We start from the raw sequence: 27,184 nt of genomic DNA on the forward strand, positions 1-27,184 counted from the left end.
AAGGTTGTGCGTGTTGTGGCTTCACAAATGCTTTGCTGCATACCTCGGTTGTAATGAGTGGTTATTTCAGTCAAAGTTGCTCTTCTATCAGCTTGAATCAGTCGGCCCATTCTCCTCTGACCTCTAGCATCAACAAGGCATTTTCGCCCACAGGACTGCCGCATACTGGATGTTTTTCCCTTTGCACACCATTCTTTGTAAACCCTAGAAATGGTTGTGCGTGAAAATCCCAGTAACTGAGCAGATTGTGAAATACTCAGACCGGCCCGTCTGGCACCAACAACCATGCCACGCTCAAAATTGCTTAAATCACCTTTCTTTCCCATTCTGACATTCAGCTTGGAGTTCAGGAGATTGTCTTGACCAGGACCACACCCCTAAATGCATTGAAGCAACTGCCATGTGATTGGTTGATTAGATAATTGCATTAATGAGAAATTGAACAGGTGTTCCTAATAATCCTTTAGGTGAGTGTACATATTCATGCGTGTCTTGTGGGTACCACCCAGTCACGGTCGTCTGGGACTTGCACAAGAAGGGGGTCTTTGGTGTGGCAGGTGAGGACTGTCTTACTATTGTAAATGAACGGCCAATTGTAGATTGGTATGGGAAGGCAGTTGTCACACATAAACAGCATTTTAGTCAACTTTATTGAGATTATAAAACTTTTGATTTGAGTGCACACAACATAATTTTGAATATTGTTGTGCCAAGTAAGTCTGTTTTGTGAATCATTGTTGGCTTAAAGCACATCAGAGATAAATTGCTAAGATTTTCTAATTGTAATCCTATAGGTAGCAGACAACTGGGCACCGTGGATAGGACGCAAGACAAGTGGCTCTAATCTGATCCATAACACAGAACACAGGAAAGTCCAGCAAGGCCAAAATTCAGATTATTCAGGTGAATTTAATATCACTGAAGATCACCTCACTGATGAAATTCTGAAACTCAAGGTATTTATGTGTTCATTGTCAGCCATTTACAGAGGTTGGATGACAATATTTAAATTAGTAACCATACTAATTTAATTGCAGATTAATTGCAGATGAATGTTCTGCGTAACCTGTGTAGACAGTGTGGTGTAGACCCAAAGGGATCACGTATGGACATCATCATGAGGCTCTGCAAAGAGATGCAGACCAGGGCAACATATGACAAGGTTTTTTCAAAGGTCTGGGGAGCCTCTGGTAAGTAAATTTTGTAATTGATAATTTCCACTACAGCTTTAATTTGTGTTTTTGTACAATGCATATACTGAATTAATATAATAACATTCTAAGAGGTCTCAGATTATTGGTGCTGAGTTTGTGCTGAATAAAAGCAAATGTATCACTTTGGGATAAATGTTTTTTAGATAGGTGAAATATTTTAAAATGTCAAGGCATGTCAGACTACCTCGAAAGTGGAAAAAAGGCCTCAGGCCCCAGGGGGTTAAAGTTGACACAGTAACAAATCCCTACTGCAAACCTTCTTTCTTCTTGCATATAAACAACAGGCTCAGCAATAGAACAAGGACAGCCCAATGTCCCAGTACAAACAGTCACATCAGTACAGCAAAAAATCTTCTAAATGGCCAGGAAGCCTACGAGCCCTCCCAGTTTCACTGACGCTTGGCTCAGCCCCCTTAACTGAACATTGCGAATCAGACAACGTACTCAGTCCATCCTGGGGTGAAACACACTCCGCTCCACCAGAAACGTCACACTCCACTAGAAATGACTCAGGCTGCGAAGATGAAGCATCGGACAGTGTCGGAGTTCGTGACAGGGCATAAACAGGTAATGTGTATGGTCGCACCCTATCATAATGCACTACCTGTGCTCTCTCACCAGCATCAAAAGGATTTACAATCTGATAAGTCAGTCCCAGTTCACCACATGAATCCATGACTTGCACAATTTTATAAGGCCCTTTCCAATGGGGTGCCAGCTTCCTGCGGCTCTCCACTGGGTTGTGGAGCCACACCATGGCACCTACATCATAAGGCCGGTGACGCAAGCTAACATCATGCTACACCTTCTGACGGTCATGAGCTGCCTCACTGTGCATCCGTGCACCACTAAAGGCAGAGTTCAGTCTTGTCAGCAATGAGGAAACAAATTCAGCATGTGACACTGACATATGAGAGACAAGAACACGAGTGGTGCATCTGCGGGAGCCCGTGCTCAGGAACACCATGAAGTAAAACATAGTCCTCAAACAGACAATGTGCTACTGTCTGTGCTGACTGATTGGGCAAGGGATACAAGTTGACAAATTTAGTGAAGTAGTCCTCGACGATCAACACATACCGGTTTCCTTTCGAAGTCACAGGTAGCTCTAAGATATCCATAGCCACCCTTTCAAATGGCCGCACTAACTGGGATCCATCCATTGGCGCACGGTATGCCAGAACAGGACTGCGCCGTGTCTGACACGCCTTACACTGCTCACACCATCCCTTGATGTCTCTGTACATGGAAGGCCAGTAACAAAACTGCTTTGCCCGTTCCCACACACGCTCCGAAGAGAAATGGGCAGAAGCTGGAGCACCATGCAACTGCAACAGAATGTCAGAGATTAGTGCAGAGGGAACAACTATCTGGACTACAGGTTTACTTGTGAGGGGGCAGCGAACTGAGCGGCATAACAGCCCATCAATGATAGAAAGATGGTTGAATTCCTTCCAAAGCTTCCGTAAGCACTGAGAAGCTCCTTGTAATTTTTTCCTGGATGGTCTTTCGGAGTGCTCCACCCAGCTCAAGGCAGTCTTAATGTCAGGGTCAACATTCTGCATAGCTGTAACGTCAGATAAACTGTGGGACAACGCATTAAAGAGAGGCATGACACCTGAATTATCAGGTGACTTCTCCACAGTCGCATCACCTGCCGAATCAACAACTTCAGATGAACAGGAAATGTCAATGTCCGTTGGATCACAGCTCACCACATTCACTTGCAGTGCACTAGTAACACTACCCCCCCCCCCGTCCATGTCGGATTCCTCAGGGCGGCGAGAAAGCACATCCGCATTTTTGTGTTGGTGTCCATCTCTGTGCACAATGACCCAATTCAACGGATCAAGCTCCAGGATCCATCTTGCTCTTCTTCCTGTAGGGTCATCATCAATGGACATTTTCCGGAGAGCTAAGAGTGGTCGATGATCTGAGATAATGGTAAAAGAAGCAAGTCCAATGTAATGCTTGAATTCCCTTACCGCCCACACTTTAGCCCACAACTCACGATCAAACGTGGACCAGCGCTTTTGTGTGGAATTCAATGCCCGACTGGCATATGCCACCACGTGCTCACACTCATCTCTGTCCTGTGCGAGAACCGCACCGACAGCCAGATTGGAGGCATCAGTGTAGATTTTAAAGGGCACACTGAAGTCAGGTAACATCACAACAGGCTCAGACGACAACACATTCTTCAGGTGGGCAAATGATTGGTCACACGCAGTGGTCCATACAAAGGGCACATTTTTACAAACGAGTTGGTGCAGTGGCGCAGCAAGTTTAGAAAAGTCCTTGACGAAACGTCCGTAATAAGAACATAGTCCCACAAATCTCTCACTTCAGAAGGAGAACGGGGAACTGGCCAGTTCAAAACTTTCTCTGTGTTCTTTGGGTCAGGCTGAAGACCCTTTCGAGAAACTACATGGCCCAGGAAAACTACATGATCTCTGGCAAGGTGGCATTTGCTTGGGTTCAATCTCAACCCTGCAGAACGGATTCTTGAAAACACTTCGTTGAGGCTCGACAGGTGTTCCTCAAAGGTTTTATTGTAAATCAAAATATCATCGAGGTATACCATGCAGATATGCCACGGGAGCCCCCTGAGGGCCAGCTCCATCAAACGTTGAAATGTGGCCGGGGCGTTGGAGAGGCCCATCGGCATAGATCTCCATTGATAGAGGCCCTGCCCTGTTGTAAAAGCAGTCTTTTCTCTGTCCTCCTCCGCAACTTCGACCTGCCAGTAACCATTAGAAAAGTCCAACATGCTGAACCAGACAGCTCCTGCCAGCGTGTCCAATGTGTCGTCCACTTGGGGCAGAGGATGACAGTCTTTAATAGTCCATCCATCCATAAATCCATAATCTACCGCTTGTCCGGGGTTCGGGTCGCGGGGGTAGCAGCTTCAGTAGAAGCACCCAGACCTCCCTCTCCCCAGCTACCAGCTCCTCGGGGAGGACACCGAGGTGTTCCCAGGCTAGCCGAGAGATATAATCCCTCCAGCGAGTCCTGGGTCTGCCCCGGGGCCTCCTCCCTGTAGGACATGCACGGAAAACCTCTCCGGGTAGCCGCCCAGGAGGCATCCACACCAGATGTCCAAACCACCTCAACTGGCTCCTTTCAACGTGAAGAAGCAGCGGTTCTACTCTGAGGCCCTCCCGGATATCCGAACTTCTCACCCTATCCCTAAGGGAGAGCCCAGACACCCTGAGGAGAAACCTCATTTCGGCCGCCTGTATTCGTGATCTCATTCTTTCGGTCATTACCCATAGCTCATGACCATAGGTGAGGGTAGGGACGAAGATGGACCAATAGATCGAGAGCTTTGCCTTTTGGCTCAGTTCTTTCTTAGCCACGACGGACCGGTTAAGCGCCTGCAAAACTGTAGACGCCGCTCCGATTCGTCTATACAGCTCCCGATCTCACCTACCCTCACTCGTGAACAAGACCCCGAGATACTTATACTCCTCCACTTGAGGCAGTACGTCTTCCCCGACCCGAAGAGGGCAAACCACCCATTTCCGGCTGAGAACCATGGTCTCGGATTTGGAGGTGCTAATCTTCATCCCAGCCGCTTCGCACTCGGCTGCGAACCGTCCCAGAGCACGCTGGAGATCCCCAGCAGATGAAGCCAACAGGACGACATCGTCTGCAAAAAGCAGTGATGCAATCCTGAGGCCACAAAACTGGACACCCTCAACACCGTGGCTGCGCCTAGAAATCCTGTCCATAAATATTATAAACAGGACCGATGACAAAGGGCAGCCCTGGCGGAGCCCAACCCACACTGGGAACACTTATTACCGGCAATGCGGACCAAGCTTCTGCTCCATTCGTACAGGGACCGAATCGCCCACAACAGCGGACCCCGGACCCCATACTCCCGAAGCACCCCCCACAGAGCACCTCGGGGAACCCGGTCGTAAGCCTTTTCCAAATCCACAAAGCACATGTAGACTGGATAGGCAAACTCCCAGGCCCCCTCCAGTACCCTTGCAAGGGTATAAAGCTGGTCCAGTGTTCCACGGCCAGGACGAAAACCGCATTGTTCCTCCTGAATCCGAGATTCGACTATCGATCTCACCTTCCTCTCCAGTACCCCGGAATAGACTTTCCCAGGGAGGCTGAGAAGTGTGATCCCCCTGTAGTTGGAACACACTCTCCGGTCCCCTTTCTTAAATAAGGGGACCTCCACCTCGGTCTGCCAATCCAGCGGCACCGTCCCTGACCTCCACGCACTGTTGAGAAGGCGTGTCAGCCACGACAGCCCCACAACATCCAGAGCCTTCAGGTACTCAGGGCGGATCTCGCACACCCCCGGGGCCCGGCCACCATGGAGCTCTTTAACCACCCTGGCCACCTAAGCCCCAGTGATGCGCAAGCCCCCCCCAGCACCCTCGGGCTCTGTGCCCTCAGATGTTTCAAAGGCAGTGTGTGTAGATGTATCTGAGGCAGGGTTGAGGAGGTCCTCAAAGTATTCCTTCCACCTCCGGGTGATGTCCCCAGGTGAGGTCAACAGCACCCCCTCCCCACTATAAATAGTAGGAACCAAGAGCTGCTTCCCCCTCCTGATACTTCGGATGGTTTGCCAGAACCTTTTTGAGGCCGACCGAAAGTCACTTTCCATGGCCTCACCGAACTCCTCCCACGCCCGGGTTTTTGCTTCTGCGACCATCTGAGCTGCGTTCCGCCTGGCCCGCCGGTACCCGTCAGCTGCCTCCGGAGACCCCCGGGCTAATAATTCCCGGTAAGCCTCCTTCTTCAGCTTTAGGGCCCCCCTCACCTCTGGTGTCCACCATCGGGTACGGGGGTTACCGCCACGACTGGCACCGAGCACCCTGCAGCCATAGCTCCGTACAGCCGCTTCCACAATGGAGGTCCGGAACAGTGTCCATTCAGACTCAATGTCCCCAACCTCCCCCGGCATGCAGTTGGAATTCTGCCGGAGGCACGAGTTAAAGCTCCTGCGAACAGGAGCCTCTGCCAGACGTTCCCAGCAGACCCTCACTATGCGCTTGGGCCTACCAGGTCTGACCGGCTTCCTCCCCCGCCACCTGAGCCAACTCATCACCAGGTGGTGATCAGTTGACAGGTCTGCCCCTCTCTTTACCCGAGTGTCCAAGACGGAAGGCCGCAGATCAGATGATACAATTATAAAATCGATCATCGACCTGTAGCCCCGGGCATGATCATACCATGTCCACTGTCTTTAATAGTCACACTGTTTAAACGTCTATAATCCACACAGAAAGGCCAGGTGCCACACTTCTTCTTCACCAAAACAACTGGCGACGCCCAAGGACTACAGCTCTCCTCAATGACACCGTCCGCAAGCAAACCAGCCACCTGTCTTTCTATCTCTGCACGTTTTTCAGGGGATGTACGATGTGCACGCACTTTGATAGGTGCCTGCTCACCAGTCCTGATGTAATGTTTCATCAGCTTACATCTGCCATCATTCTGTTTGGAGGAGCTGAAGATGTCATGAAATCCCAACAGCAATCTCGACAGTGCAGCTTTCTCGGAATCAGAGATGGGTGAACCATCCAATGATACAGGAGGTGCAGTTGAGGCAGAGGTCACTGCAGCTACATCAGCCGGGGCCTGTAACAGCTGAACATCACAATCATCAACTGAGTACAACTCACCCAGATGCATCCCTTGTTTCAGTGAAATGTCATGTCCCGTAGGATTTAAAATCCGAGCTTTCGTCAGTCCGTTGTGAACTTCCAGCCACTGCGTGAGCTACTATTAGACTGGAAGAATCTGCCACATTGGGCTCTAAGTATCCAACAAAGTCACCTGCAACATGGGTTGTGTTAGGCAGACATACCTTAACTGGCACAATTGACTCACTGAGAGGTGGCAAATTTATAGTGGTGGCCAGTGACACATTGCAGCATGTCGGAACAAAGTCTTTGCTGATAAGTAGAGGAACCGTGACATCCCACAATTGTAGCTCAGCACGACTGAGGTCCAGTAAGGCATGATTTTTCAACAGAAAGTCCCAGCCTAGCAATACAGTCTGTGTGGTTTCTCTTAGCACATGAAATTCATGCTGCCATGACTCAGTTCCCAGCTGGAATGCGACGGTGATGGTGCCCAATGTATCTAGCATTTGTCCATTCACTGCATGGGCCAACACATAGTCCTTTTATAGTGGCCGATTGCGAAGCGTTGGAATTGACATACGAAAATCCGCACTCATTAGAGACACTAGAACCAGAGTCCACTAACATGTGAACCTCCACGCCTTCAATTACTCATTTAAAATATGATACTAACAGTTCCTGGCCAGTGTCTGTACTTACATCGCTGTTCCTCAACACAAAATTACAGTTGTCGACCATGTCAATTTGAGGGCCCATAGGAAACAAGGCTGGTGTTTGGGCCGCAACATCAGCTACAGTCCATTTCCCGGCTGATCGTCGGTAGAATCCGCGCCAGTTCGTAATTATAGGACGCAACGCCGTTTCCCTCTGTGAGCGCTCTGACTGAGACCTCGAACTGCCGTGCCCAACATAGAAAGCTCTGCTTCTCATCCCCGGAGAATGGCGGCGGTAACTCAATTCTCACGTGTCGGTTAATCTTGTCGCGGTTCCGACTCGAACAGAAATCATCCTCATCTTTACACCACATGATGGCCGTGTCAACGTTGACCCCGTGCGCGCTAACCTCATTAAGAACTTTAAACTAGTTAATCCCACCGCTGCCACCAATGTGACCGATCGTTTGTGCAGGGTTCGCCTAAGCACTTAAATAGAAATTAGGAAACAGTAAAATGAGAGCGTCTCAACCTTTTTATTATTCTTAACTACTTCTCTAGGGAGAGACCGAGAGAGAGCTTAAGAAATCCCTCTCTCACCCCAGCATGAAAAGTGCGCATGTCCCATGCCCATCCATGGCAAGCCCCGAGGGGAAAAATGTACCACACACACAATGAGCGCCAGTACACTCAGAACCAGTGCAACACAACAGCATGAAATAAAGTCTGTTACACTGTTTCTTAACATGATGACACCTTCCTCTCATGTTTTTTTAATGAGAAACATCATACACCATTATAATATGGAACGCAACAAAAGACTACAATCCATGAGGAAGACAATGTGCACTGAGATAGATATTGTGCTGGATTCAAATGGTCAAACTGTATTAGGTATGTATTTAAAAAGTATGTTTTGTGAGGCGAAAATCTTTTTTTATGATTCATTGTAAATATCATTGAGAATGATGGAGAAGCTGTGATCATTTAAAGTCAGTAATTAGAAGCTATTACTTTTTTGTAATGTTGTAAAATTCTTAACAGCCTCTGCTATGACCCCTGCACCACCTGTTGAAAGACCTTCAGAAGCTTCTGAAAGAGCTCTTTATTTTAAAGAGAGACAGACACATGCTGAAAAAGAGATTGAGGAATTTCAACTTCGAGAAGCCTTAGAACCACTGGTAAACATCTCTTAGGCCTACTTTACAGTGACTGTTAATTGTGCAGTAAGTAGACATTATTTGATTTTATGCAGTTGAGCTGTGATGTATGGTATGCAGTTTCGTCCATTTAACCCCCCACCTTTCCAGGCAGATGCAGCATTAAAAGACTGCATCATAATCCCTACATGGAAACCAGGGCACAGACTTCTATGTGTAGGTTTTGAGAATTTTTTTTGTCATGACACATGTATAGTAGCTTTACATGTCAATGCAGTGTTCTAATGAGCAGCACTTACATTACAGGGCTGCAGAAAATAGATTTTCCAATCTACAAAAGGCTGCTGAAGAATATCTGACGTGGCATATTTTACAGGTTTTGCAGCCAAAGCATTTGATGATGCATATCATGGATTCCTCAGACTGATGTGGTTTTGGGGAGCCATATTATATGACCCTGTTCAGGTTTAAATCCAAGATTTAGGACTGTTCCTTGTCCCAGTTCCTGTTCAGTTCAAGTTCATATAAATATTGTTCGTTGTTTGTTTGCATGTTATGAGACATGAAGGCATAAGCAACAGTTTTGTGATAAAACACTTTCTATATAGGTAGTTTGTTTCTCACTTGGGGGCACAGTGGCCTAGTGATTACCACTGTCACTTCACAGCAAGAAGGAGCTGGGTTCAAGCATCATGGCAGACCACGGTCTATCTGTGTGGAATTTGCATGTTCTTCCTGTGCCTTTGTGGGTTTCCTCCACGGCTACTCTTAAATTGCCCATACAGTAGGTGTGAATATGAGCATGAATGCTAACCTGTCAGATAAGCTTGAGGCCAGCTTCTCTCACAACACCTATGGAAAAGTAGGATAGAAAATTGATCACTGACTAAATAAAAAAAATACAAGAGTGTTTCTTATGCCTGTGACTCATACAGTTCATTACAACTTGCATATTTACAGTCACAATGGATGGCTGCTTGTTCAGAAAAACGTGTTCTTTGTTCACTTCTATATGCTCTTATCCTACCTCCTGTTTGGTACAGACAACAGATTTCTGAAATACTTTTTCAAGTACTGAGTTACATGAGATTTGAATGTTTTCTGTACCTGCAGGGATGGAAACATTTAAAAAAAATCTTCAGTGCTTAATTTCTAAACAGTTTTCTCTCTCTCTCTCTCTCGAAGCATGATTGCAACAAAGTTGCTTAATGGACATTGGAAGCTAGTCAAGCACAAGGTACATATTTCTTAACTGTTAACATTGTTTTTACATTGACCATGTAGAAAACTCAAAGACACACACAATTTTGTGGATTTTTCAAAGGATGTACCAGTGCAGTTTGGAAGTTTGGACTGTGGAGTGTTCATGCTAATAGTATGTGTTTAATTGATAGAGAATTACAATGGTAATGATCTGATTGCTTTCACAAGGAACATCTTAGACTATGTGTTTTTGGAGATGTACAGTATGTGAATGTATAGAGGAACTATGTTTAAATTCACACAGTAATGTTAATGTTCACAATAGTAACATGATGATCTGTGGGGCAGTATGCTCTATATTTTACTTTCAGATGGAGTTTTGACTTCACTCAGGTGAGGACTTTCAATTTCTAACTTTAAGTTTTGATTGTGAGAGTGTCAGCTGATTTTGATTATTCTTCTCCTTTATTAGACTGACATGCCTCTGCCGTTATTTTACCTCTAGCAACAATCTCTTTTCCAGGGAAAAATTATGTTTAGACGGAAGTGGATTTCTGATGCAGTGAGATATTACAATACCATATCGCCCACAACATTTCTCAGCGTATAAACTCCAAACAGATCTGAAAAACCTGTTTTTTTGTGACCACAGTCTCACTGAGTTTATATTAGAGGAAATATGTGGGGAATTTATACAGGTTTGGATTGGACCTCATGCCAGGGACATTAATGTATTTATCCATCACATTTCCCTAAAAGTCCAAGGTCCAAGGAGATATAAGAGGAATAAAATTTGGATTATATAATACATGGCAATATAATATATCCTTTCTTTAAACCCTACACTCATGACAAGACACGACACCAACATTTCCCATGCTGGTTGCGGTCAATGGTGGTTATAACTGTGCACCCTGCTGAATTCTACAAAAGGCACCACATCCTGGGTTGTCCACCCACTTCCTAAACTTTGAGTGACTCTTGACTGTAATGAACCTAATATGTAAACTGTTTATCCATTGTATGTATTACTGCATTTTTAAGTCCCTTCTCAGCAACACTGGAAAATGCAGTTTGTATTCAGTTGTCAGAGCTTGCATAAATCTGCTTAAAATTCTGTCATGCTAAGTGACAGAATACGCCACTGAAGCATTGGTGGTGGTGGATTGTGAAATGAAAGCAAAAAAAAATCCCTTTAAGTATTGCTGTTAGCATGGAAGAAAAAGGTAGTGGGACCACCACAAACACATCTGACCCATTCTCCCTTTGATATTAACTGGCCAAGAAGTCTGAAATCTGGTCTTTATCAGATGCGATTTTTATTCCATTTGCTGCTTTCCAATTATGGAAAGGTTTTATTAATTGTGAATACATCTGATCACACTGCAAGTCGAATGTACTGAGTATATAGAAGCACAGTGTTCTGCAATTCCCTGTTTTAGGAGCCATGTTCTCATACTTTGATGATTCAAGGCCAGTAATGGATGGTTTTGATCCATGAAACAAAATGTGTGGAGATTCTAGTCTAGATTAATGCTATGTGCCGAGACTCTAAATTAATCATACAGAACCATAGAAAATTTAAATAAACAAACAAAAACACAAATACTAAAAACTAGTATTCAGAGCAGGTGTCAGGGATCCGGGCGGCTCGGGAATGGGAACGAGGCATGGTGCACAAAAAGGGCGGACGACCCACTTGTGGCTCCAGGAAAACAAAACAGGTTTTATTAAATAAAACAGAAAACACAAGAAAACCAATGAAACCAAAAGGACCATGAGGGGTCAAAACTAAAGGGGATAATTAAAGACTTAATATTACAAAACAAAAACTAGGAAGGAAAAAACAGGACACAGATCTAACCAAAATAACCAAGACAAGCAATAACACACTCATAGACAATCATAGACAATGAACCACCGGGGAACTGAACAGAAGCAGGAACTAAAATACTAAGGGGTAACGAGACTAACACAGGACAGGTGAGACTAATTAAGAAAGACCAGGGAAACAGGGTACAGGTGAAACTAATAAACTCAAAGGAACTAAAAAACAGGGAAACTAAGAACTAACCAAGGACACAGGGAAACAGAAACCAACACTAGGGAATTAAACAGGTAAAGACACAAGCAGGGGCCCATGGAACAAAACCAAAAACCATATACAAAATCACAAAATACAATAACTAGACAAACTCAACTGAAACACTAGGGAGCAAAATACAAAAACAGAGGAGGCGGGATTTGAACCCAGGACTGAAGGGTACACAGACAACCACATGCTCAACACATAGAGCCACATAACTAGACAGGTAACCAGGGAGAACAATATGAAGGTAAAACAGTAGCAAAACTCGAGAGCTTGCTAATTTGAATGAGAGAACTTGTAAAATTAATATTTGTATTTGTAAGTTGAAATTTATACTCACAGCTCTGATGTGAAAAGCTGCATCTATCGATTTGCACACACAGACAATACTCAGAACACCTGTGTTTTGAATTCGAAGTTGCAGATTAATAGTTACAAATGTGTAAAGTGTCATTCGCATAAACAAAATGACAGGCACAATTGTGTACTACACATTTATCTTTGCGCTTTACTTCAGTTTCGCTGTACAACCACAAGTCGGCACTCACAACCTCTCAGATCTGGCAGTGCAACCTCAAATCCTAGCGCTTTGACTTTTGCTACTCTTTTTGCGATATTCCTGTAGCAAAACTCACTCGTGCACTTGTAAATGCAAACTTGAGAGAGCAGAGTCGGGGGCGGGGCTGGGGTGGGAATAAAGTCATTTTATTGGTCGATGCATCACCAATGAACAACGCCAGCCACAATGCAAACATTTGTATGCATATGTATCAGCTATTTTTTTAAAACGATTCTGAAAATATTTTTATGAAATGTCATTAGTTTTACTGGTTTTTATATATCAGTAAAAGCGCAGCAATGTCGTTACTACACAGAGCAGCTCGCGCCATTTCGGTGGTGATGGTGGTCGTTGTCGATCGATCGCAATGGCTGAATCGAACAATCCGAGGGTAAGTTTTTATTTTTTAATATTTTTCTATACATTCAGTATTGTTAGTCAGAGACTGTTATATATAACTGCAAAGTTAAAATATATAAGTGCCTTCTCATGTATTTTTAGTTAAATAAATTGTTAAATAAATGTACATAGTACAATAATTGCCTAAATGTTTATTATGTTTATGAAAATGACAGTTTTTACAATGCATTAAGCATGTTTTTCAAGATAACATGAAAGATTCTGAAAAATAAGAAAAATATCTGCATTTTAATGATCAGTGTTTTTAAACATCCCACCGTGAGTACTGATAAAAAAAACAAGAAAAGATACTTCGTGACCAACCTTTTTGTAATAGAATCATTACACTGTACCATTCGTGTGGGGTGGGTCACTTCTTGCTAATAATTAAATTTATTGTTATTATTATTGTTGTTGTCGCATTTAATGTAAATGCACTTAAGTTTTCTTTTTACAGGAGCAGATTTCAGAAATAGAAAGTGCTGTAAGGAATCTGCTTAGCTGCATCCAAAAGCATAGCAATCCTCAAGCACAGGGGAATTCCAACAGTTCTCCCACCGTGGCACCTCAACCTGGTACCAGTGCTTCCTTTGGGGTTGGCCAGGCTGTCAGTAGGCCAAACACAGTTCAACAAGAAATGCAAAGGTAAGGAATTGTGTACCCAAAGCCCCCTTCTTAGTCAAGTGTTCATATTTATATACTTTTTTTTAATTATGGGGGAAAATTTTTAACATTTTTATATATTTGTGTTCTATCACATGCAAGGTTGCAATTCAAGGTTCAGTAATGTCTTTTTATTTCTGTTGATAAGCAATCTGTTGGTGTGATGTGGTAAAGATGTAAGCTAGTAATCAATAGTTGCAGGAAAGAACCCCATTAGGGCCCATCCATGATCTGTCATCAAAAGACAAATTCAGTGTTTGCAAACAGTGTTTTTTTTTAATGCCGATTCTGATATCCAAAGGCACAGCAATACATTTTTTCTCTTATTCCATGGATTTTACTTGTGTATTAGCCCTACAGTTACAGCATGTAATATTATTTAAACCTATATCATTTTACATAACATTCACCTACTTTATCTCACAATTCTGTTTTTTTTTTCTCTGTATAACCCAACAATAGTGAGTTTGTAAATTTAAAAATGTGGGATTAAAAAAACAGAAGCATCCCAGCTGGCATTCGACCGACCTTAAACGTTTAAATGTGGTTGAAATAATGTCAGTTTATAAAAAACATTCATTCAACGTCAAAACAACGTTGAATACCAAATGGTTGAAATGGTGTTGTTAACTAACTATGGATTCAACATAGAAATATAAATAAAATTTGAGTTGTACGTCAAATCAACATTATTTTTACAACCAGAGGATGCAGAGGATAGGGTTAGATGGAGGCAAATGATTCGCTGTGGCAACACCTGAAAGGGAACAGCCGAAAGACAAAGAAGAAGAAATAATAAAATAGAAGGATTGGTGCTGACCTAAAGTAAAAATTGCATTGTAATCCTATGTAATTTTTATAATAAATATTTATTTCTTTTTTTTATGTTCTTCTTGTTGAGGTATGTGAATATTTTTTTTTATATGACATATGACACATACTGTTGTTGACAATATAAAAGCATAAAAAAAGCCCTTTTTTACTGAGAGCAATACAAGGACTTGATTGCAGGACGGCGGTTGTCCATCACACAATGGCAGTGACTAGAACTGGATTTTATTGGCTCTGACGGTCCCAGACAATTGCGCATGCGCGAAGTGGGTCTGCGTCTTCATCTTCAGGCTAGAAGATTCTCTGACAGTGGACCGTTTTGGACGGAATCTGGCGGTAACTAGAACTTTCCTAAATACATTTTGAGTGTGCCTGACTCTGGCCCACATATTAATACGTATTGTGTGTATGGTCAGACGTTTAACCGCCAACCGAACGTTCTGTGTGTGCGCGCGTGCATGTGGGCAGAAGTTAATTTAACCGCGAAGCGCTGTGTCCGTGTGTGTGACTTAACTATATTTTGTGGACAAATTTGTACCCAAAAGTGAGATAAACCTGTCAAAAACTCCCTTTGGGGACGTCCTCATTTGTAAAACAGGTTTAAAAATAAACTAAACAAAGTTTTTTTTTTTTTTTTCAGACGTGGTGTTCAGCTCATTTGATACTACAACAACAAAAATAAATGAACACATGGCCAAATATTTAAAATATGCACCAGAGAGGATGGGTGGCGGTGGCAGAAAAATGGAAAAATAACTAGCCATGTTCAATGTGGCCCAGTGTTTGGGCTGTTCTAGTTCAACAAGTGTTTGTGTAAAATGTTTTACGTAATAAAGCATGTTTCTTTAATCAGTGAAATGTCTTTATTAATCTTCTTCCTGGTCTTGCTTTTACCAATTGGCTTTGTCCTAGCTGACTCTGCATGTCCACTAACTCGTTTATGTATCCATTTCAAGGTGTTTGTTCTGTTGAAAACATCAGTACTTTAGTGAAAACAGTTTAACAAAATAAACTGTTGAAAAGCAGGACTTTAGTGACGTTGCTATTTCAACGTTGATTAGATTTGCAAAATCTAAACAAAATCCAACGGTTATCCAACAATGACACCTGACGTTGATTCAACGCTGACTCCACGTTAAAATGCCAGCTGGGATGGGATATAAATTCATGATTCTGAGCTAAGTGCAAAAGAAAGAATGACGAATAGTTTTTCCTTTTCTGAATTGTCAGATAAAATCTTGTAATTGCGCAAATAGTTAGAATTTTGAAATTTAAAGTCAAATTAACCTTTTCTTTAATTATTTTTTTATTTAATTTAATTTCTTCCATAGACTAATACTTGCAAACTGTCACTTTCTGCCACAGGCTCTGCCCATTAAAAAAAACACTGTTTGCAAACACTGAATTTGTCTTTTGATGACAGATCATGGATGGATTGTTCGGATTGGATCTGGATCGGATTGTTCGATTCAGCCATCGCGATCGATCGACAACGACGACGACCACCACCGAAATGGCGCGAGCTGCTCTGTGTAGTAACGACATTGCTGCGCTTTTACTGATATATAAAAACCAGTAAAACTAGTGACATTTCATAAAAATATTTTCCAATCGTTTTAAAAAAATAGCTGATACATATGCATACAAATGTTTGCATTGTGGCTGGCGTTGTTCATTGGTGAGGCATCGACCAATAAAATGACTTTATTCCCACCCCAGCCCCGCCCCCGACTCTGCTCTCTCAAGTTTGCATTTACAAGTGCACGAGTGAGTTTTGCTACAGGAATATCGCAAAAAGAGTAGCAAAAGTCAAAGCGCTAGGATTTGAGGTTGTACTGCCAGATCTGAGAGGTTGTGAGTGCCGACTTGTGGTTGTACAGCGAAACTGAAGTAACGTGCAAAGATAAATGTGTAGTATACAATTGTGCCTGTCATTTTGTTTATGCGAATGACACTTTACACATTTGTAACTATCAATCTGCAACTTCGAATTCAAAACACAGGTGTTCTGTGTATTGTCTGTGTGTGCAAATCGATAGATGCAGCTTTTCACATCAGAGCTGTGAGTATAAATTTCAACTTACAAATACAAATATTAATTTTACAAGTTCTCACATTCAAATTAGCAAGCTCTCGAGTTTTGCTACTGTTTTACCTTCATAGAACAAAGACTAACATGAAGGATGGGATGACCAGCAATGCCTGCTGGTCAAATGGGGAAGGGAACACGGAAGAATCACAGCAGGGGCTGACCCTGACAGCAGAGGGATATTCCATGAAAGTAGCTAAAAAAAGGCAGACTTTCCCGAAAATTCAGACTCAACCTACCTCCATCTCTAAACTTAGCCTCATGTCGTTCCACAAACGCAGATGCGTGACTATTAATAACCCCGACTACATATGTATCTGCGCTGGCTATCATGCCTTGTAGGTGGAACTGCATGTCCGTTATAGCCAAACAGAACTACAGCTAAAAGCGCCCCGGGGGACCAAATTGTTTGTCCATTATAAGCGAAATTCCGTTATATGCGAGTCCGCTATATCAGATGCTTTTTCTGCATGTTCGTAAAGGCTAACGGCCGGGACCAGCGGACCTCGTCCATTATAGACGCTATTCTGTTATAAGCGAGTCCACTGTAATGGGATTTCACTGTAATTATTTTGGAATTGGAATGCTAAAACGTGATTTTATACGCTTTATTTTATTTGATTATGTAACAATCTCAGCTCTGTTCTCCATATTATGGAAGTATCACGCAGAGGATTACTTCCGAAAAGATGGTTTTTATTCTCTGCTTTCTCGTCTTGCTTTTACTCACAGCACTAACTACAGGGTTCCGTTTTTTTATTCAGTCGAACTTCGTTACAACGTACCTCGGGGGACATTAAGAATTTGTACGTTATAACCATAGTACGTTGTAACCAAGTCCCTCAAAATGAATGATAGAACACAAAATGTATATAAAAAAACTTTTAGAAAACACCGCTCAAGTTGACAATATGACATACAGCTTGAATAGGAACTATATTCTTCAAACTAGGTTAATATCAGTTACTCATAGACAGCCGACATAACGCAAAATCCACTGCCGGCTTATCATTCAAATCACCTTACTGGAACCTAATGTCAAACCGAAATTATGCACCTGTATGATTCAATTGGCTGAAATTAATTTCGATACCACGTCACCATGCAAAACCACACTGTAAAAAATGTCCGTGAAATTAACAGTGAAATTTTGTAAATCATGACATCAAAATTTTGTAAATAGAAAAACAATTGAATTGTGTTAAATTTACAGTACTATTTTGTAAGTATTAAAAATGCAATTGTATAATACTGAACAAAACATATCTGTTAATTTTACTATAAGAATATGTTTTAAAAATGATATTTATTTGTAAAATTTACTGACTACTGTAATTAATAGAAAAAAACTGTAATAAGAAAACAATACAATTAAATTACAAAATCATAGCAATTGAACACATACAAAATGTTATACACTCACCTAAAGGATTATTAGGAACGCCTGTTCAATTTCTCATTAATGCAATTATCTAATCAACCAATCACATGGCAGTTGCTTCAATGCATTTAGGGGTGTGGTCCTGGTCAAGACAATCTCCTGAACTCCAAACTGAATGTCAGAATGGGAAAGAAAGGTGATTTAAGCAATTTTGAGCGTGGCATGGTTGTTGGTGCCAGACGGGCCGGTCTGAGTATTTCACAATCTGCTCAGTTACTGGGATTTTCACGCACAACCATTTCTAGGGTTTACAAAGAATGGTGTGCAAAGGGAAAAACATCCAGTATGCACCAGTCCTGTGGGCGAAAATGCCTTGTTGATGCTAGAGGTCAGAGGAGAATGGGCCGACTGATTCAAGCTGATAGAAGAGCAACTTTGACTGAAATAACCACTCGTTACAACCGAGGTATGCAGCATTTGTGAAGCCACAACACGCACAACCTTGAGGCGGATGGGCTACAACAGCAGAAGACCCCACCGGGTACCACTCATCTCCACTACAAATAGGAAAAAGAGGCTACAATTTGCACAAGCTCACCAAAATTGGACAGTTGAAGACTGGAAAAATGTTGCCTGGTCTGATGAGTCTCGATTTCTGTTGAGACATTCAAATGGTAGAGTCAGAATTTGGCGTAAACAGAATGAGAACATGGATTCATCATGCCTTGTTACCACTGTGCAGGCTGGTGGTGGTGGTGTAATGGTGTGGGGGATGTTTTCTTGGCACACTTTAGGCCCCTTAGTGCCATTTGGGCATCGTTTAAATGCCACGGCCTACCTGAGCATTGTTTCTGATCATGTCCATCCCTTTATGACCACCATGTACCCATCCTCTGATGGCTACTTCCAGCAGGATAATGCACCATGTCACAAAGCTCGAATCATTTCAAATTGGTTTCTTGAACATGACAATGAGTTCACTGTACTAAAATGGCCCCCACAGTCACCAGATCTCAACCCAATAGAGCATCTTTGGGATGTGGTGGAACGGGAGCTTCGTGCCCTGGATGTGCATCCCACAAATCTCCATCAACTGCAAGATGCTATCCTATCAATATGGGCCAACATTTCTAAAGAATGCTTTCAGCACCTTGTTGAATCAATGCCACGTAGAATTAAGGCAGTTCTGAAGGCGAAAGAGGGTCAAACACCGTATTAGTATGGTGTTCCTAATAATCCTTTAGGTGAGTGTATTTACAGATAAAGTTATGTACAAGTGTAGCAAAAAAAAATTTATATGAGGGGTTTAAAAATGTGTTGTGTCTTCAGAATTGGCCTATTTTAGTATTTTTATATTGTAGAGTGTAAAAATTGCATTGCATATGGTACATTAAATATTCCAAAAAAAAAAAAGTTAATGGTCATTTGTTCCATAGCCTAGCTGTTCGTCAGTTCTAAATTATTTCACAATATTTATTAACTGTTAATTCATTGTAATCAACAATATAGGTATCATGAATATTACTAAATTATATATATATATATATATATATATATATATATATATATATATATATATATATATATATATATATATATATATATATATAATTTAGTGATATTCATAATACCTTAACGTCATTTTAACTGTTACAGCATTTTACGATTTTACGTATACGTTCTTGCGTAAATTAACGTCTGTATTTGAATTTCAAACGATGAGCTCTGGTTCGTCCAATCACTAGCCAGTAAAGTTGATTATCGCGGGAGCAGCCATATTGGCGAAGTTCATTATTGAGTGTACACCCAATTTGCTAGCGCGTGGAGAAGTGTGGCGGTTTGTAAAACCACGGACTGGAGCACTTGTAAGAGAAAAGTTTAGTTTGAATTATAAAAACTTTAACATACAGGCACCTGCTTGTGACCGAGGGTATTTTGCAGTCGTAATAATAATGCTGAGGGGTTTTGTGACTCGGTGTAAGTTAACTGTTAAAGGTTGAACAAAACGAAATGATTACGTGTCGTTTTTGCGGCAAAATACTAAAGACGTTGAGGGGTTATGTGTTGCACTGTAGAGTTCACCGTAACGAACCCCATTGTTTTTTCAAGTGTGTTAGTGCTGACTGTAAGCGGACATTTTGTACTTACGCAGGTTTTAAAGCGCATTTTTATAGGCACCACAACCAGTCGGCGTCATCTGTTACTGCTAGAGCTGTTGTTGCCAATTTTAAATGTGCCATTTCATTGTGTGACCGCAGGTTTCACACAGCAAAAGAACTAATATGTCACTTAAAAGACCATATAGTGGAGGGGCGACCCGTGGCGTGTCCAGTAACAGGTTGTAAAAATACGTTCACGGTTAAATCATCGTTTACTTCTCATATGTCCAGGAAACATAGAGCATCTTCTGATTATTGCATTAGTGACATCTACAGGGAAAGTGTTTCTCAGTCATCCACCATCATTGCATGTGAAGATGTTTCCCAAAGCTCAAAAGATGCAACAACACCTGAAACCATAGAAATACCACATAATTATGAGGAGTCCTTTCTTAGGAATATGTGTCTATTGTACCTAAAATTGCAAGGGCAGTTGCTACTTCCAGCTTCAACTGTACAGACAATTGTTGAAGAGATGCAAAATGTGCATGAGTTGGGACAGGATTACACTTTAAGTAAACTGCGTTCACTTTTAAAAAATGAAATGTGTTTAATAGATGAAGTTGTTAGTAAAGTTTGTGATTGTGTAAAGAATTCAGATCTGTTCTCTTTCTGTCATCAGGGTCCCCTCAGAACAACATATTCAAGAGCTCAAACATTCAAACGACTTTTCCAGTACATAGAGCCTAAGAAGGTAATATTAGGCAACGATGAAAACATGACTCAAAGGTTTGCATATTACATACCTGTGATACAAACATTGAGTAGCTTATTACAATCAGAATTATGGAAGTATTCAGCATCACAACCATCTTGTAAGACAGAGTTAGATGATTTTAGTGATGTAAGTGATGGCAAAAACTTTAAGTCCAACCAGTTCTTCCTTGAAAATCCAGAATGCCTTAAACTAATTCTTTACCAGGATTCTTTTGAAATTGTCAATCCCCTCGGCTCTGCCAAAAAAAAACACAAAGTAGTTGCAGTCTATCTTTCTGTGGCTAATTTACCAGCTCATGTGCGGTCCAATACTGATCACATGTCCCTTGTCTTGTTGTGTGGAGAGAATGACCTAAAACAATTTGGAAGTGCTAAGGTTTTCTCAGAGTTGTTAGTGGATTTAAAAGATTTGGAGGAAAATGGAATAGCTGTAGATGGTAAAATGATCAAAGGTGCTCTGTATTGTATCACTGGTGATAATTTGGGTTCACACACCATTGGTGGGTTTACTGAAAATTTCAGTCATGCTCAGTACTTTTGCAGGTACTGTGAAATCACGCGAAGTGAGTTTTTGAGTGGTGTTTGTGGTCCACAGCGTACCCCTGAAAGTTACGATTCTGCTGTGCGTGATCTTCAAAGTGATTCCAGTCAAGCCATCAAAGGCATAAAGGTAAACTCTGTTTTCAATACTCTGAAATCTTTCCATGTTTGCCAGCCTGGTCTCCCCCCTTGCTTAGGGCATGACATATTTGAGGGGGTCTTATCCTATGATATTGCCTTGTACTTGAAGTATTTTATTAAGAAAAAACAGTGGCTTACATATTCAGTTTTGAACCGACGCATCAAGCAGTTCAAGTACAAAGGTACTGATGCTCTCACAAAGCCATGTGCTGTCAACTCTGAGGTGCCCAAGCTTTCGGGGCAAGCCATCCAGAATTGGAATTTTCTAAGGTTGCTTCCAGTGTTAATTGGTGACAAAGTGCAAAATCCAGAAGATGACGTGTGGCAGTTAACACTGCAGCTTAAAGATATAGTTGATTTGATTTGTGCACAAAAAATTTCATCGCAGGTAGCTTATCTTGATGTTTTAATCCAAGAATATTTAGATTCAAGAAAGTCTTTATTTTCTGAGAGTCCGTTAAAACCAAAACATCATTTCTTAAGACATTATCCGGCACTCATTTTCAAATTTGGTCCCTTGGTTCGATTATGGACAATGCGCTTCGAAAGTAAACATAGCTACTTCAAGAGATGTGCCAGGCATTTAAAAAACTTTAAAAATGTCTGCCTAACTTTATCTGAAAGGCATCAAATGTATCAGGCATATCTTTTAGCTGGGCCTGGATGCAGTCAGCTTCTACAAGTCAAAGACAGTTGCACTTTTTACCCCAGTCTTTACAGTGAGTCAATTAAACATGCACTGAAAGAGTTTCACTTTTCAGAGATCGATACTAGTGTATCCACAGACATAACATATAAGGGCCACTTCCTTGTGTCAAAAAATGATGAGTCCATTGAGTTTGGCGAACTTCTCATTATTTTAATTCAAAATGATGTAGCTGTGTTTTTTGTGATGAAAATACATAAAGCTGATTATCATTCTGAATATCATCTGTACTCTGTGACAAAACAGAGTACCAGGTTGCAGTTTCTTAACATTAACGACCTCGTAGATTTTTATCCGTTACCATCATACATTGTCAATGGGCACCAATTGACACAGTGTGCTGTCAAAGTAAAGAGGTCTCGGCCACAGTGGTGGAGAAACGATACCAAAAATTTACCCAAGTTTACCCAAAAATGAAAGTTCTGTCATTACTTATCCTCATGTCATTCTAAACCCGTAAGACATTTGTTGATTTTTTTGAGAAACAAATTAATGTATTTTTTTTTTTAATGGAATCCGAGAGCGCTCTGACCCTCCATAGACGGCAAAACCACTGAAATGTTCGCAGAAATATAGCAAGGACTTTGGTAAAATAGTCCATGTGACATCAGGGATTTAATCGTGATTTTCTAAAGCTACAGGAATACATTTTGTGTTCAAAGAAAACAAAAATATTCAATATATCCTTATTCAACAATTCTTCATGCAAACAACGTGCATGCTCTTTCCACAATGGCGGGGTGCTGAAGCAGACGCGGTCAGGAGGAGAAACATTGTTGAAATATATATATAAAAAGTCTTATTTTAATTTAAGTAAGTTTTCTTTATATCCAAAAAGTACTCTCGTAGTTTTGTCACATGGATTATACCGATGTCCTTGCCACATTTCTGGACCTGGGAAAATTTCAGTTGCATTGCAGTCTATGAAGGGTTTAGAGAGCTCTTGGATTTCATCAAGAATATATTAATTTGTGTTCCAAAGATGCACGAAGGTCTTAAGGGTTTGGAACGACATGACGGTGAGTAATCAATGACAATTTTTATTTTTGGGTGAACCAACCCTTTAGAGTAACAGCAGGTTTTTACATTTAAATGAACAGAAATAAATCCTTACACATTATATATTTAAAAGTAGAAAGTCCTGATATGTACAGTGTTAGTTTACTAAAAGTTTTATATCTACGTACTTGATTCCAGAAATGACTGACTTGGAAACAACATTTCTACGCACCGCCATCACTGAGGTTTGCAGTCTCTTGGTGTGGAGACATATGATGATTTTCAGTTTATTGAAGAATCTGATTTGCTGTCAGCATTGAGGCCAATTCAAGCCCGAAAAGTCCTTGCTGCTTGGAAACGGAAATGTAAGTCATTTATTGCAAAACAGAATGCTACCAATTTTCCAAGTAGCAGGCCTAAAAAAGGTCATAAATATACAAACATTCAAATTGTGTTACTGACCATTCTTTTTGTATGTGTTTTGCAGGCCAGGCTCCAGAAACAAGCAGCTCATCTGTTAGTGCCTCGCCAGAACCCCCCACAACCTTGTGGCATTCTTCACCCAGTAGTTCGCAGTCATCCTGTTCCAGCAGCTCCCATAGCCCTGGTATAGACTGGGTGGATACCTTTCTGATACCATGGGCTAAGTTCCCAGAGGAGCTTATGCAGTTTTTGGAGAGGGGAAAACGACCAAGTCCACGAATGAGAAGAGAGATGGTCCGAATTGTGGTGAATGAGATGATGCAAAAATGTTCTTGCCCAAATAAAAGGAATTCTACTGAAGTTGCCAAAAAGTTGGTGGCAAAATATCCCAAATCTTTGCAAGACATAATAGAAGGAGATGTCGTTGGGCCAGGGTACCATTCTTTAGTTAAGCAGTTGCAATATAGGATTGAAAATGTGAAGCGATCTACCACACCCAAAATAAGAAAAAGAAAGCATTGCACTGATGACTCTGACACTGAGGAAATTCCTCCCGAACAGAGAGCAGCAATTCAAGATACCTATGGGTGCATTAACTGGGATGTAAAATTCTTGCCACTTGGAGAGACTCCTGAAAGCCAACGTGAAAACAAAGACAAACTGAAGATGATGTCTCAGCAAACCGATGCAAATCTAGAGGAGGTCAAACATCTAATGAAGTTGACTTTCTACACACAGCGTAAACAAGTCAACCAGGGAAAAAATATAAAATGCCTTCTGGAGGACTGGCCATTTTGGTTCATTGAACTTGGCATGGCAGTTCACTTCAAGGAACTTACCGGAATTGGTCTTAAAGAAACTTTCACACGCAATCTGGAATTGAAGGGGAAACAACTCTTGAACTACTTCAGCACTGTTGGTGTGAGCAAGAACAAAAAATTCCTGCAGGCTGTAACAAAGTGTAAAGTGATGAAGGAACAGCTGAGTGGTTGCTCTGAAGACGTAAAAGAGATGTTGCTGCTTTTGCTATCCTACTTTAATGAGAAGGAAGACGCAATGTTCTGTTATGTGGAGGACACATGCCTGGCAGAGGAAGTATTGATGGATAAAGTTAATTTGACTCCCACCCTTGTTGTGTGTGGTAAGTTAATGTTTTTTTTTCCCTTTCTTCGTTTTTCAGTTCCTTTGTCATTTAAAATTTTTGGTAAAAATTTACAAAATAGTTTCATTTGTTACCATTAATTAAATTAGTAAATGTTATTTAAAAAAAATTAATAAATGCTGCAGATGTATATTGTTAGATGTATGTTCATGTTAACTAATGGTAACAAATGAAACCTTACTGTAAAGTGTTGATTTATACTGATAAATGTCACGCCCAGCTCTGTCCGATCCTCATGTGTGCCATGCCCACCTCGTTACCCCGTGTTTCTACCTGATTGTTCTTACCTGTCTCTTGTTAATACCGGCCAGTCTTGTGTACTTACAGTAGTCCGCGTCTCTGTGAGTTTCCCCCAGACCTGTCATTGACGTTACGTGTATTGTGTTTCCCCGTCTGTTCTCCTTTGCCCTGTTTACCCTAATTAAACCCTGTTTTGCCCGTCTTACCGACTCCTCTCGCCTTCCTGCTCGTCCGCCTGCTACACAAGTGTGACAATAAATTAATACTGTAATATTTTTATCATTGAATACAAAATTTAACTTCATTGTTTTTTCTTTCTTCTTAGGTGCATCCTGTTTTTCTTCGAAGCGATTCATGCTGTGTGTGGATTGAAATGTTGTACATGACAACATTCCCTCCTTCATTTCTGCCGTATGCATGATGTTTGGGAGCTATTATTGCTTCAACATCCATTACCCATCAGAGCTGGCATCGACCCTGGAGTTTTTGCAAAGGTATGTGTTCTTGGGTGGCCTTTATACAACATTGAACTGAAATAAATCTAAAGTAGTTGATGTAGTGACTTGTGGTTAATATATAGAACAAAAATATTTAATATTTGTTCATTTAGAACAAATAAATCACTTGAATGAAAAAAAAATGCTTTTGCTTTTAATGAAGCTTTTTTTTTTTCGATCAATGCAGTTGTGTTTTCCTATTTTCCAAGGTGTTTTTTCTCCATCAACCCAGAGAAGGGCACCAAAGTGGAGAAGACAAACACAGCTCGTCTTCATGTAAATCCAAGAGTCCTTACCTTGATTCAGGATCTTTCAGATCATGAGTGGCGTGATGTCTAAATATCGACTAAAGTTAGTAAGATTTCGGACATTTATTGAATGATGTGCCATACTTTCCGTTTGAAGGTTTGTTCCAACTGCTATGCTCAGTAGATGTGTTACTGTAAGTTACAGCATACATAAGTGTTGTAGTTGCTTTTAATATAGCTTTTTTTGCATTGTTGTATCTTTTGTACATTTCTTATACTAAATTCAAGGAATTCAAGGCTGTTACTATTTATAAACAAAAAAAAAACTCAATTGTTCAACCATTTTAAGACAAGTCCCTCCATCATTTTTTTTTATTTACAGTGAGATTATCATTAATCTGTCACATGCTCTTTATTGTCTTGTTTGTAAAGAAAGTACACGGTACATGTACTCAATTTGTGTTGAGAACTGAGATTTTTTTTGTTTACTTGTTTGAAAGGTAAATAAATGCTTCAAAGGGCAAATTATTATTGGATTTCTCTGTCTTTCTGTGCAGTAGCTCTTAATGCATATCTCACTTAGCTTTTCAGGATTTCGAGGATTGTGTATATTGGTTTATATTTTTCACATTTCTAGTCTATAGGGTGGTGCAGTTTATATGAAGCTAAGATGAATGTTTATTCTGCCTATTTAAAAACAGTGTTTTCAATTTTACAATTAATATTTATTTGCATTGAAATTGGATGATAATCTACACTAAGAAACAACTGTATACTGCTGATATTAATTTGATTAAAATTTGTTTTTGTGAATCACAAACATTTTATACTAAAATTTACAGATTTAAACTGTAAAGTTTACATTTGAAATGTATTTTTACAGAATTATTCTGGCAACCACAGCTGCCAGTTTTTTCCTGTAAAATCAACAGGAATTTTTGGTTTAAATGGCACCATTTCTAACGGTTATTTACCGTAATTTGACAGGATGTTTTTGGTTTTTTTTACATAAATATTCTGTAAGTTACACTGCAATAAATTGTAAAGCTGTCTACAATTTTTATGTATTTTTTATAGAATTTTTTTTGTAAAAACAACGGAATTTTTTTTACAGTGCATGAAAAAACGGGGGCTGCATGCAAGGAGTCCGGCCGGCGTGGAATGCTTCGTGAGGATAGGTTCATAGAGTTAGGCGTTGCTAAGCGATGTAGATGGCCGGCAACAGCCGATTCTGAATTGTGCGCGCGCTCAGAAGATGAGGCTGTATGTTGTAACAAAGGTCAGTTTGCCTATTTTCCTCTGAAAATCATACGTTATATCGAAGTTTACACTGTAAAGGTGTACGTTCTAAGCGATACCGGCAAATGGAATAATGCATTACGCGAATTCGGGACATTGAAATTTGAACGTTGTATTGGTGTAAACGATATAAATGGGGTACGTTGTACCGAGGTTCGACTGTATATGTATATACAAGACTCACTCTCCCGCTAACT

The 27,184-nt window shown here is 41.0% G+C and overlaps 1 protein-coding gene and 1 long non-coding RNA gene across 3 annotated transcripts; both read left to right on the forward strand.

Annotated features, from left to right (window-relative positions):
- Positions 1-14,130: 14,130 nt before the first annotated feature.
- On the forward strand, positions 14,131-15,235 carry LOC140592505 (uncharacterized). Of its 2 annotated transcripts, XR_011992811.1 has the most exons (3): positions 14,131-14,456; positions 14,567-14,722; positions 15,027-15,235. It is a non-coding gene; the product is annotated as an uncharacterized lncRNA (long non-coding RNA). The 2 variants fall into 2 exon arrangements; XR_011992810.1 differs by having other exon boundaries at positions 14,131-14,722.
- Positions 15,236-23,101: 7,866 nt separating this feature from the next.
- On the forward strand, positions 23,102-25,851 carry LOC140592527 (uncharacterized). Its single transcript, XM_072715921.1, has 5 exons — positions 23,102-23,138; positions 23,364-23,483; positions 23,606-24,682; positions 25,269-25,437; positions 25,650-25,851. Exons 1-4 carry the CDS (start codon positions 23,102-23,104, stop codon positions 25,313-25,315), a joined length of 1,281 nt encoding a protein of 426 aa, XP_072572022.1. The 3' UTR covers positions 25,316-25,437; positions 25,650-25,851.
- The last annotated feature ends 1,333 nt before the right edge of the window (positions 25,852-27,184 follow it).

The sequence above is a fragment of the Paramormyrops kingsleyae genome, chromosome 9 (assembly GCF_048594095.1).
Source record: "Paramormyrops kingsleyae isolate MSU_618 chromosome 9, PKINGS_0.4, whole genome shotgun sequence".
In the NCBI taxonomy this organism is placed as follows: domain Eukaryota; kingdom Metazoa; phylum Chordata; class Actinopteri; order Osteoglossiformes; family Mormyridae; genus Paramormyrops; species Paramormyrops kingsleyae.

Excerpts from the sequence above, each read along its gene's own strand:
- LOC140592527 (XM_072715921.1), top strand. The coding sequence starts at position 23,102 with ATGCACGAAGGTCTTAAGGGTTTGGAACGACATGACG. Across the intron at positions 23,484-23,605 it reads TGCTGCTTGGAAACGGAAAT|GCCAGGCTCCAGAAACAAGC; the intron begins GTAAGTCATTTA and ends TGTGTTTTGCAG. Across the intron at positions 24,683-25,268 it reads TCCCACCCTTGTTGTGTGTG|GTGCATCCTGTTTTTCTTCG; the intron begins GTAAGTTAATGT and ends CTTTCTTCTTAG.